Here is a 12,570-nt window from a genome sequence, read left to right as displayed (position 1 = left end):
AATATTCAACATTAACTAGCTTTAATATTTGTGCAGGAATATATAGAGGATGTGTCATAAAGAAACTTTGGACTCTTTATTTACATTTTGTGTGGGCTAGGTGCCTCATGAGTGTAAAGTTATGAGGTGATTTATAATCCGTGTCATGAATGGCATTAAAAAAAATCCCGTTTCCCCATTCCACCCCAGTTCCTATGTATTTGTATAGAAATTGAAGTAATGTGGAGGAGATCCATGGGAAATCTTCTTTAAAAATTAATTATCATCAAACCATATCATTTTGGGTGCACCATTGCCAGAAGGGCTGCAGAGATTCAAGGAGAAGGCTTACCACCTCTGCCTACAAATGGGCAGTAACTGTGGCTTTGGTAGTGTGTGTCCACCTCCCAAGAACAAATAATGAACATAAATTACCTTCTGAATTGCAGAATGACTTTCTTTGATAAAACTGTTCTAACCTGGTTTTCCTCGTAAGAGTTTTGTTTTTTTTAAAGACTTATGGTACAATGTTGGGACAAAGCTGCAAATTCCTTTTGTGAAGGGAAAAAAATAGCCATAATGAGTCTTAGTTAATGTGTAGCACACAATAGCCAAATTTCAGGCAGGTGTGAGCATGATGTTGATAAGCATTTCACTTTATATGCAGTGTGTGTCCATGCATGACTTTGCTTAATGGCTTTGTTTTCAATTTTGAGTTACTGAATGGTTTTAATTACCTCTGCCACAATGGGTTCCCAACTGGGAGATTTTTATCAGTCGTTTGATATATTAACTTCCCAACATAAATACCACCATTTTTTTTCTAAACGTTTTCAGAGGTTGGTTGCTGTGGTATTTTTAAAAGAATTCCTCAGGGGAGGATGGTGTTTGTATTATCAACCTGTTCATTTATATTAACATCAGGAAATGTTTCTGGATGTTGTGTATTATCATTATTTCGAAATGACTTTTTCCCATATATCCCTGTGCTGACTTCCATTGTCCTTTCACTCACTTTGGCTTTATTTGAATCTTTTTGGGAGCACTTGACACTTCTTTCTCAAAACTGAATTATTATCTTTAGAAGGAAAGGACACAGCGAAGTTTCAAAGGGATAGAAATGAAGTTCCGTGCTTAGGCACTGACCGATGGTCCCCTGTTACATGTTGGCCTGTCCCAAAATGGGACAGGAAGAGTTGGGTGACAGCACAAATCAGGATACAGTAAGTCCTCACTTAAAGTTGTGATTGTGTTCCTGAAAATCACGACTTTAAGTGAAGTGAATTGAAGTGAATCATAGTTTCCCATGGGAATCAATGTTAAAGCCAGGATTAGGTTCTTTTGGCTTTTCTGGGCAAGGAATGTTCGATAACTGATAGCTGAAATAACTTGAAAAATAAAATACGTCATTAAATGTAAAAGAAATACAATTAAATTGTTTTTTAAAAAAATACAATATTCGCCCCCGTACGCTGTTTTGGATTGATCAGGTTCCATCTAGTGGCAGAAATTGGTTGGTGCAGGTACCAGCTGTAGTCCTGGGACTACCTACACTGACCACCTTTAGCCACTAGATGGAGACCAGGACCCAAGTACGAGTTCAGGAGTGAAGCTAGAAGTTGGGAGTCGCTGAAGAACAGACCCCAAGGTAAGAACAGAGGCTGGGAGAGGCAAGAGCAGGAGCGGGAGAAAGAGGGACCGAGGACAAAGGCAGAAGCACTGCAGGAAAAGTTCTTCTGTTGAAGAGTCACGCGGACTCGAAACGTTAACTGTGTTCCTCTCTGCAGATGCTGTCAGACCTGCTGAGTTTTTCCAGGTATTTTTATTTTTGCAGGAAAAGTCATGGTAGCAGACAGGTCACAGAAGAGGAAGTCTGTGACAAACAACGTTAGTGAAACTGGCAACGTTAAACTGATATACTGACATTACTTTAGGAATAGTGTTAAAATGAAACAACGTTAAGTGAGTCGATGTTAAGGCGGGGACTTAATATATAGGAAGAATAAAAAGGCGTAATAGCCTGGGATTTGCAGTCAGTAAAGAAGCAAGGGTGTCACTGTTGACCACAAAGTCAGTCTCACTGAGATCTAGGATCTCTCTGACAAGAATTTCACCTCTATTATTGTGCAGTCATGGCCAGTGCAAGAGGATTTGGCACATTAGGCGAACCTTCAGCCTGGTGCCCCTCCACAATTCACTGAATACATGAATTTCTGTATACCTCATCAGTCCCACTCTTACACAACCACTAAAAATTGTCAAACTCACGGGGGTGGTAGTTTATCTGTAGTCTGCCCTGACTTGGGTCTTGGCCTCCCCCTGCTCTACTTCTGCAGCACAATGTTCCCTCAGTGCCGCTCACTAGATCCGCACCCCTTGTGAGACCTTGAGACCTGCCACCAGGATCACCCAGCAGCTTTCTGATTGGTTGAAAATGCAGAACTCTTAGGTAACTGGCATTTTTGATTAATGGGCATCACCGTCCAGGCCGGATGATAGAAAATAACTTTCTGGGAATTCGAATTCTGCGCGTCACACATTAGGAAGGATAGGAAGGTATTAGGCAGGGTGCAGAAAAGAATGGTTCCAGGGATAAGGAACTTCAGTTATGAAGATAGATTGGAGAAGTTAGGACTGTTCTCCTTGGAGAAGAGAAAACTGAGAGGGGATTTGATGGAGGTATTCAAAATTGTGGGGTCTGGACAGAGTAGATAGGGAGAAACTGTTGCCCACTTGTGAAAGGATTGAGAACAACAGGGCACAGATGTAAAGCAATTAATAAAAGAAGCAAAAGTGATACAAGGAGAAACATTTGAATGCAGTGAGTGGTTATGGTTTGGAATGCACTCTGTCGAGAGTGTAAGGGAGGCAGGTTGAATTGAAGCATTCAAGAGGGAATTGGACAGTTATTCTTCCTCTTTCAGATGGGGGAATGGTACTAGGTGAGCCGCTCATTTGGAAAGCGGGTGCAGACTCGATGGGCCAAATGTCAGCCTCCTGCACTCTGATTCCCAGCGTGGAGCTGAAATGATGTCCAAGCAGCCAGCCAGATTTTCAGACAGAGACAGGAAACTAAAAGCACTAAAATAAAATTAGTTTGAAATGGTGGGGAGATGGTGGTGTAGTGGTAATACCACTGGGCAAGTAATACAGGAGCCTAAGCTAATGCACTGGGGACATGGGTTCAAATCCCATCATGGCAGGTGGTGGAATTTAAATTCAACAAATAAATCTGGAATATAAAGCTAGAAGCACAGTGATGGTGACCATGTAACTAACATTCATTGTTGTAAAACCCCATCTGGTTCACTAATTCCATTTAGGGAAGGAAATTTGCCATCCTTACCTGGCCTGGCCTACATGTGACACCAGACCCACAGTGATGTGGGTGACTCTTCCCCATGAAATGGTCTTGCAAGCTACTCAGTTCCAGGGCAATCAGGGATGGGCAACAAACACTGGCCTTGCCAGCAACACCCACATCCCATGAAATAATTAAACATTCTTTTTTACACGGAACAACTTGAAGACTGGGACATACACGTGGGAAATGTAGGAACTAAAATATTCAGAGAAACTTTGAGAGTATTTTTAAAAATTAGCCTCAAAATATCAACTAATTAATCAACATTAAAAAATTTAGCTTTCAGGGCCAATTCATCGAATTCTATTAATCACATCGCCATTTGAGCTTTTTTAAGGGTTTGAAATGGTGATGTGGGAGCTAGAAAGTTGAAATTCTCACTGATTTCCATGATGGCCAGTGATGATGGGGGTCCAGTGCACAGTCTGTGTCAAAGCGCTAAGTGACCAACTGCAAGGTCAGGATTTCCGTGCCCGTTTTCCCTGAACATGTGCTCAGCCCAGGGAATGAATCTGTGTTCCTGGTCTATAGACTTATCCATGGAGCCACTGGAGATCTAGTCGGTGATTGACTGACTGTTCATCAGACCTGGCGTTTAGGTTCGGTGTGTGAGTCTGACATTGCAAGTCCATGGCACTGTGGCACACAGCTGGGAGTCCATATTGTGAACTGCATGTTGTGCTTTGCCCTTTGTTATAGGGTCATATTTGCCTGGGTTTGTCAGCTTTGCCTGTTCCTGAATAACCTGTTTTCATATTTCTTTCTGTCTCTTTGAAGGATAAGCTCAAAATTTAAAGCTAGGCTGTACAGGGTGATGCCAGGAAACACTTCTTTGCTTAAAGCATTGAGAAATCTCGAGTTCTCTCCTACAGAACCTGTTAAGGCTATGTTAAGTGAAAATGTCAAATCTAAGCTTTATAGGTTTTTGTTAGGGAAACAGAACTGAGACAGGTGGATGGAGTTAAGATGCCGATCAGCCAATCTAGTTATATGGCAGAACAAGGGTGAAATGTCCTACTTTTGTACCTATGTTCCTTGATTTACCAGCTCCCTAAATGTTGTGCTTGCCTTATAGAACATAGATTGCCAGCTCCCTAATTCTGCTCCGTCTGTTCCTGACAAACCTGTGTTTATGTTTTTCCCTCTCTGCTTTTTTCCCCCTTCACTGCTAGACAAAAGAAAAGACTGATTTAACAGCAATACTCAGAGTACCTTCAGAACAGTACTAAGTGGACTGTTGCTAAGTGATGCTACTTAATCTCGGAAGCCTCAATGAATGATGTAAACACATGCACCTTTTTGTTGCCTCTCATAGTGGCGAGCTCACTGAGCTCTGTGCTGTTTGCTGGACTGGAGAAGCAAGTAGATGATGTCCAGAAAGAGAGAGACCCTGGCTGATGCTTGGCCCACGGGAGGAGTGGATCGCAGTTCTGGAGGGACTACCAGGAGCACCAGAGCAAATCCAAATGGACGAGGTGCTCGCCATCAAACAATGCAGAAGGCCCGTGAGCTCTTCCAGTTGTGTGACAAAGAGGAGAAGGGCTTCATCACCAAGAGGGACATGCAGGTAGTGAGCTTACAATTTATCCCCATTTTTCTGCCAAGGAACCAACCTTCAGAATTAAAGATGTCAAATATTATTTATGAAGGTTTCTGGCTGAATGTTGGCCATCCTGCTCTAGTTCTTACTAGAATCAAGAGAGAATGATGATAGTGAATTCTTCTTCCTGAAATCATAGACTGGTTAGGTGTGGGAGCGCGTGTAAAGAGAACAGTCTTTGTTGAAAATTCTCTACGCAGTATTTCCAAGGTGTCAGCCTTGGATCAGCTGGTAGTATTCTTGTCTCTGAGTTGAAGGTTGTGTGTTCAAGTCCCGCTCCAGAGGATTAAGTACAAAATCTATGCTGACATTTTCAGTACTGAGGGAGTGCTGCACTGCTCAAAATGCTATCTTTAAGATATGTTAAATCGAGGCTAGTCTCTACTCTTGGATGGACTTATAAGATTCCATCGTACTATTTGAAGAGCAGGAGAGTTCTCTCTGGTGTTCTAGGCAATATTCAACCCTCACCAAACACCTAAAAAAAAAAGAAGCAGCTCGTTAATATGCTGCCGTTTATGGGAGTTTGCTTGTATAAGTTTTAAATTCATTCAATTTTTTTTAAAAAGGTAAAGCTTTGCAGATTTTCAGCAAGTTTGTTTAATCAAGGAAGCTACTTCAAAACAATATGCAGGTAACAGAGCTGTCATGGGTAAATTAAGTCCCGAGCAGCATTTGGTAGAAATATATGCTGCAGAAGAGTGGCTGTGATTGACCTAAACTAAAATGCCCTGTACTTGGGAGTTACAGAAGTTACCACATTGATTACCGGATAGAAATTTCTCTCTCAGTCTGCGCTGTTGTGTTTGGCTGGCCCTGTTCAGGAGATGTTCAGTCTCTCTAACATTCACTCTGGGTGTAGTGACTCTAGGCTGCTGCTTCTGTGTTGTATTGTTGGAACTGCTGTCTTAAGGATGAGGTGTTAAATCAAGGCCCTGTCATACTGCTTGGATAGAGGGTTGCTTTTTGTTTTGCTTAGAGAGGTCTCCTGGTGCCATGGCCAATATTCTTTCTTCAAACAACACCATTGAACAGATTGAGGGTCAGTCATCTAATTTATTGTTTATGGGATCTTGCTGTATGCCAACAGAATTCACTGGCAGTAAAACACGTTGAGATATGTTGAGGCCATAAAAGGCACTATATGGATGCAAGTTCATTCTTCTATAGTTGTGATATCTTGGCAGTGCAAAAACACTGGTGCATTCACATGGAGTTCTAGTACCCAACTGAATGGTTTATTCTGGGTTTAGTTTATATACATACACACACAAATGGCCACAAGGGTTTGCTATTAAATAGCGTTCACGTGTCTTCAAACCTCAGTTCTCAACATCTATTGATCAGAAATCCAACTAGTTTGAGACTGTAACATTTTAGTAAAGAATTAGGAAATAAAGCACTCTAAGGGATTAAAATCACAAGTCCTCCCTATAATTTAGGAACAGCTGCAAATAATATTTAACTACATTCTTAACTTGAAATAGCAACAAGTTTAATTTAGGGTATAGATGACAAGCTGAGATATATCCAAGCATCTTGCATTATATTCATGATTAAGCTGTTTGATAAATAGATGAAAAAATCTAGTTGAACAAAGCTCTTATAATGAAAGTGGACATTGAGAGAAGCTGAAACCATTGGCGATATTTCTGCATTAAATTACTAAGCAAATTATAATAAATCGAGATGAATATCAACCAGTTTATAATGGCCAGTGAGCCTTGATTATCTAAGCTCCAGTTTGTGCTCGAGGTTTGTTTCACTTTTATTACAAATATTCGCAGTTAGTAGCTACTGAATTTTTTGTAATCAGAGGATGAGAAAGGGGTAAAATCATTATTTCCCTGCTTCTGGTCAGATGAGGATAGGATCACGTTCCCATTGTGATACGATTTACTTTTTATCAGGGTGCTGAGTGCTAGAGCAAACAGATGGTGTAAATTCAGGGAAAAGGTTGGAGATGAGTGATGGTGACTTTGAGAGGAGAGAAATGGCAAGATCGAGAGGGTGGTTGTGAATATGGGTAGGAGAATTTCTATGGAGTGAGGTTTAGGGAGAATGGGAAGGGCAGTGAATTCAGAGGAGAGAAGGAAATGGAAGCTGAGCTGGATTAAAATCACTGGATAAGCAGCCTCGCAGTGCAGAGGCTGAGGACAGAAAGTGGAGGGGAAAGAACAAGGATTTTAAAGAAGGGTGGGACTGGGTAAGCAGAGGTGCCAGAGGAATAGGGCAAGACCAAATTGTGACTTGGTGGTTGATGCCACACTGCCACCATGATAGAGCAGGTGGTGGAAAGTATATCTGGGCATAGAGTCCTTGGCAATGGGCCAGATGTTGTCTCCCTGAGGAAACTTACAGTCAAAGCCTTGTTGTCCATGTAATGATCCACAGTATGATCCTGGATGGTTAGGGCCTGGTTCAGAAGTGAATGGAAATTGGGCAAATGCAGTATCAAAAAGTTGGAAGTACACGGCATTAGGAGCAGGAACGGAAGCTCGAGGAGCTGCTCTATGTGGTCTATTGAAGCATGTTGATAGGTGAGTGAAGCAAAGTAGATTCAGGACTAAAGGAAGCACTAAACATTCGGTGACGGTAGAGCAACCAACAGGAAGTGATCAGTGCTAGCCTTGTGCCTAGAAACCCTTACGATGGCTGATGGCTGCCAACTTGCTGGTACTGTTGTAAACGCTCGTGATCCTCAGATTAGTTCAATTGAACTTGTCAACCACATTTCCAAGATCTCAACAACCAATCTGTGCTCAATTCCACTTTGAAATGGACATTGCTAGAGACAGTTAAGGAGACATGAAATTGAAAGACAGATTGGCATTTCACATTTGGGTTGAATTTACTTGTGTTCTCTCAAACTTGTCAAGAAGATATAATAATGTCTATAATGTTATTGGAAATTATTTTAAAGTAGAGTTTAGTGGTGTGTGTGTGTGTGTGTGTGTGTCTTTGGATTAAAGCCAGCTGGTCCAGAGACTTTGATGTATGGAAGAGAAGTAGGTTTGAAATGGTAATTAGGTAAACATGGGGGCACTTTGCATTTTTTCTTTAAACAAGCTAGTGTAGCTTGGATTCAAAGAGAGGGAGTGAAATATTACACCTAACCAGGTGAAACTAGAAACCGTGTTTGTTTATTTTTCCCAGTGATTACTAATAAAGTGGGTATTGTGAAAGAGTCTTAATATTAAAAGAAGTAAAGTTCAAAAGATAGTGATACAATGAAAATTTGCATTCAAAGAGGAAAAAATGTATAAAGGAAGAGAAGGCTGTTGGTAAAAAAGAGAGGGATTCTAAGATTTAAAGCCTCCAGCCTGTAAGCACCAAGCTGCTGTCTGCAAGGACCCAGAGCTGAAAGAAACTAATTTTGAATGAGACTGTCCAGAGTGTGCTTTGCCTGGGGTCTATTTAAATCTATGGGCAGAATTTTGCCGTCGGCGAGCAGGGGGACATCTGTTCTGAAAAACTCAGCTCCTCTGGTAAGGCAGCACTCCCTCAGAATCGCCAGATTACATTATGTACTCAAGTGCCTTGAAGTAAGTCTTGAAGTAGGGCATGAACCCACAACCTCCTGAGTTTGAGGCAAGAGCCCAAGATGAGCTGTCAGTAGTAGAGAGGAGGCAATCTGGCAGCTTTCATGCTCACTTTTCTTTTCTCTGGTACTAGCCCACAAATGACAACATTTATTGGGTTTCATTTCATAGCTTGCCTTGGTGGGATTTGAACCTGCCATCCCTGGGTTGCTTGTCCAGTACTGTAACCATCACATTACCTAACTGAGATATAACTTGACTATTTACTGTTGATCTAATAGCTGATTTTTGCAATTCTTAAGATTAAGAAAACAATGAGCTGGCATACTGAAGAAATCATATTCAACTCAAAAGGTTAACTGTTTCTCTCTCCACAGAAGCTGCCAGACTTGCTGAGTATTTCCATCAGTTTTTGTTTTTATTCCTGATTTCCAGTGTCTGCGGTATTTTGCTTTAACTATAACTCCAGGAAGACTTGCTTCTCGTTTGTTGACCCTATTTGTGGCAGAGTTGAATCTAGCTTCCTTACGATTTTCGCAATGTCAAAGTATGTAGAGTAGCAACATTGAGAAGTACAAGAGCTGGTTTGCCAGCTGGCTATCTAATGTGCAAGTGTAGTCTACCTTTAGTAGGGTATTCTTTGATCTGTTCTGGTATGTGATGTCTCTTTGTTGTCTTGCTGTTTTGGAGCCTCATCACCTTGCAGCTCTGTGACAGCTGGTTCCAATATTCACTTCTTTCAGTGGAAATGACAAAGTTCCGCAAGTCCTGGAATAACAGCAATAACCACTTTATCATAAGCAAATAGGAAGTAAACAACATAGCTTCACAGATGAGCTAACTTGGAAATATGCTGCAATAAAATGATTTCCCTGCTAAATGAGACTGTCGTAGGCTGAGTTTTAGTTTATGAAGAACTTTTGATCTGAATCTGACATCTATCTATTGTTTCTTTGTGCATCAATCCCCAAATCTCTCAATTAGGTCACATTGTGCTACAGTTCTGGTTTTGCTTTGGTGATCCACTCTGGTTACCTATCCTGGTGAATATGGACTCAAGTATATTTATCTGATATCTGTAGGCACATTGGAGGTGGCAGAAATGGAGGATGATCCATTAAATGTAGAGACTAGTGGGATTGAAAGTGAGGACAACAGGAGCTCTATTGTGCTTCTGTGAGTAAGGGGAAGTAATGAGAGTTGAATTGTGTGAAATGGAAAAGGTATTAGTAGAATGCCTTGTCAAGCACTTTGGGGGGACATGGGAAGATATATCTGAAACATTAGTATAGAACGTTACATCATCAGAACAGACTGCACTTCTGCCACCAGCAAACACATCATCTCCTCCCCATCTCTCTCACACTCCAAAGGAACCATTCCCTCTGACACCTTGGTCAGCTTTTCAAGCTTCCCCAATAGTTCCTCTCCTTCCCATGGCACCTTTCCATGCAAGTGCAGGAGTTACAACACCTGCCCGGTTACTTCCTCCCTTCTCAATGTCCAAGGCCCCAAACACTGTTTCCAGGTGAAGCAGCAATTTACTTACACTGTATGAAATTGAAAGTAGTGCATTTGCTGCTCATGATATGGTCTCTACATGTGGTGGGGAGCGGGGGGGGGAAACTAAACAGAGAACTGGGTGATCGCATTGCAGAACACTTATGTTCAGTCCGCAAGCATGACCCTGAGCTTCCAGTCACCTTTCATTTTAATTCTCAGCCTTACTCCCACTCTGACCTTTCTGTCTTCGAGCTCCAAAGAAGCTTAGTGTAAGTTCGAAAACAGCTCCTCATCCTTCGATTAGACATTTCATAGCCTTCCGGATTCAACATTGAGGTCAATAATTATACGTCATAACCTCTCCCCATTTTGTTTCTTTCATTCTTAGCAGGTTTTGTTTTATTTTCTGTCTTGCTTTTCCTCTTTTTGTTTTTGGATGTCAACTGTTCATTATTCTGCCATTGATACCTCCTCTAGACACCAACTTTTGTTTCTTTATGTCCCATAACCACTCCCTTTTGGCCTTGCATTCTCAAACCTGCTTTCCACCCTATCACAGAACTTCTCATTGTGTTCTTCCCCCATCCCCTTCTCTTGCTGAAAACCTGTTACAACTCCGTTTTCCCAGTTCTGATAAAAGGTCATCGACTTGAAATGTTAAATCTGTTTCTGTCTCCACAGAGGCTGCCTGACTTCCTTGAATAGCTTGGCGTGGTTATGAGATGATGTAACTTGCATGCATTAAATTGTTGGGGAGTAGGGAGGTGATTACATTTTAGTGTTATGTGGTGTCAGTTTATTTGTTGTGACCTATTTCAACATATTCCTAAAGCTTCCTAAGCGGCTGTCAGGTTTGAGATATCTGCTCAGGCTACTATGAAGTAGAACTGTCCTAACAAATTTCCGTAGAAAGGGCTTTCCAATAAATTGGTTGATCAGAAAGTGATTATTTTCTTCTTTCTGTGCTCCTGAAGATGTTGCTGCCACTGAGGTACAGTACCTCACCTTGGGTAGCCATTCTCCATGTGTGAGCCAGGCTGGTGAGCGTTGACTGGATATTTGACAGCAGGGGGCATCACAAAATTTTTCCATCCTCGCATAACATGCAACATTTTCCAGCAGGTTTAGTACAGTCCAGACTCACTTTTTTTTTCTATTTGTCTCCATGTCCTTGGATGAGGTAATTGTAACAGCCAAATTGATGCTGTAGTTAAGACCTAATTTAGCAAAGACTGGAGGCTTGGGGGAGGGGGTGAAACTGAAGGTGGGACTTTAAAAGACTTGTCAGGCTTCCTACCATACCCAGTGGTCCATTTTCCCATTGTAGATCTATGCATCCTGACTTGCAAGTTAGCTAAACTTGATGGCTGTCCCACTGTAAAAAGTATCAAATTGTCTCTTTGCTGTGGTAGCCTTGGGGTTAACCTTGTCCTCATGTTTTGCCATTTTTATTGAGGTTTTGTGGTGCTTTTGTGCAGGTGGCAATGCATTTAAACTGTATTGGAGACTCTAATTTGACCATGAAGTAATTTGTTGTTTGTATTTCTGCAGTAGTGGAAGACTAGAAGAAAACCATTTATTTAATGTGATTTAATTCCATCTACATATTATTTATCCATTTGGAAGACCTTTCTTTGACTAATTTGGAAAGAGTGTATTATGTATTCGGAAAGGTTAGCTGTGCTGTGTACTACACTGCATCATTTATGTGCATGAAAAGCGATTGTCTTGCTCTGAATTTATTAAACAGAGGTTACTGAATAGAAAGTACAGCTTTGATGAGCCTCATGTTCTTTGAGTTGGCTTAACATTTGCATGTAAATTATTTTACTTAGTGCCTCTTCAAATGCTATTTAGCAATGCTTTCATCCCAATTTTTTCCATCTATCTTAGTTTATATTTTTAGTTGAAAGTCACATGAAAATTATTTGAGAAGTATATTTTATTTAGTCCTAAATTCCCTCTTTGTTGTGCTAGTTATGTTGCTTAATGCAAGTTACAGGACATATCAAACGCTTAGTTCACACAATGACTATGAATTATCATGTGTAAGGTAGGTGTGAAGTAAGGCAGTTGTTTAGCTGAGATAATCTTAAATCAACAGCACCTGGCAAGTAGAGCATACTTATTTTTCCCCTTTTCAAGTGTGGCCTTGTAACCTTTGATGGTAACTTAAATGTTAACTGTGTTCCTCTCCGCAGATGCTGCCAGACCTGCTGAGTTTTTCCAGGTATTTTTATTTTTGTTTTGGATTTCCAGCATCTGTAGTTTTTTGCTTTTAACTTAATGGTGGTGTGACTTTCTGGATGACTGCAGCAGTCACAATGAAGCAGCAATTTTGGGGGTGTAGGTTTTTAATGCTCTAAAAAACGGGAGTAAAAATGGTTTGGCATTTTATGGAGAGCAAGGTTCAGCTGAGTTTATGTCGAGTAGGCAAGTGTGGACAGTATGGAGCAGTAGGTGATGTGGAGCAGCAGGCAGTTTGCATAGTGGGTATTGGACTAACCTTTTGAAACTGACAGTGGTGTATCACATTTAAAGTTGCTTTCTCAGTGTATGAACTATGACAAAAAAGTAATGTA

At 41.0% G+C, this 12,570-nt stretch overlaps 1 protein-coding gene across 1 annotated transcript in view; it reads left to right on the top strand.

Annotated features, from left to right (window-relative positions):
* Positions 1-12,570, top strand: part of LOC144684746 (EF-hand calcium-binding domain-containing protein 4B-like) — a 164,338-nt gene that overhangs the window by 38,522 nt on the left and 113,246 nt on the right. The window contains exon 2 of the mRNA XM_078548929.1: positions 4,659-4,910. Within this exon, the coding sequence (XP_078405055.1) occupies positions 4,710-4,910 (201 nt within the window). The 5' untranslated portion in view covers positions 4,659-4,709. The remainder of the gene's footprint in view (positions 1-4,658; positions 4,911-12,570) is intronic.

Source organism: Cetorhinus maximus, chromosome 9 (genome assembly GCF_964194155.1).
Source record: "Cetorhinus maximus chromosome 9, sCetMax3.hap1.1, whole genome shotgun sequence".
In the NCBI taxonomy this organism is placed as follows: domain Eukaryota; kingdom Metazoa; phylum Chordata; class Chondrichthyes; order Lamniformes; family Cetorhinidae; genus Cetorhinus; species Cetorhinus maximus.
The sequence above is the reverse complement of the archived record's forward strand: the minus strand, read 5'-3'. Positions and strand labels throughout refer to the sequence as shown.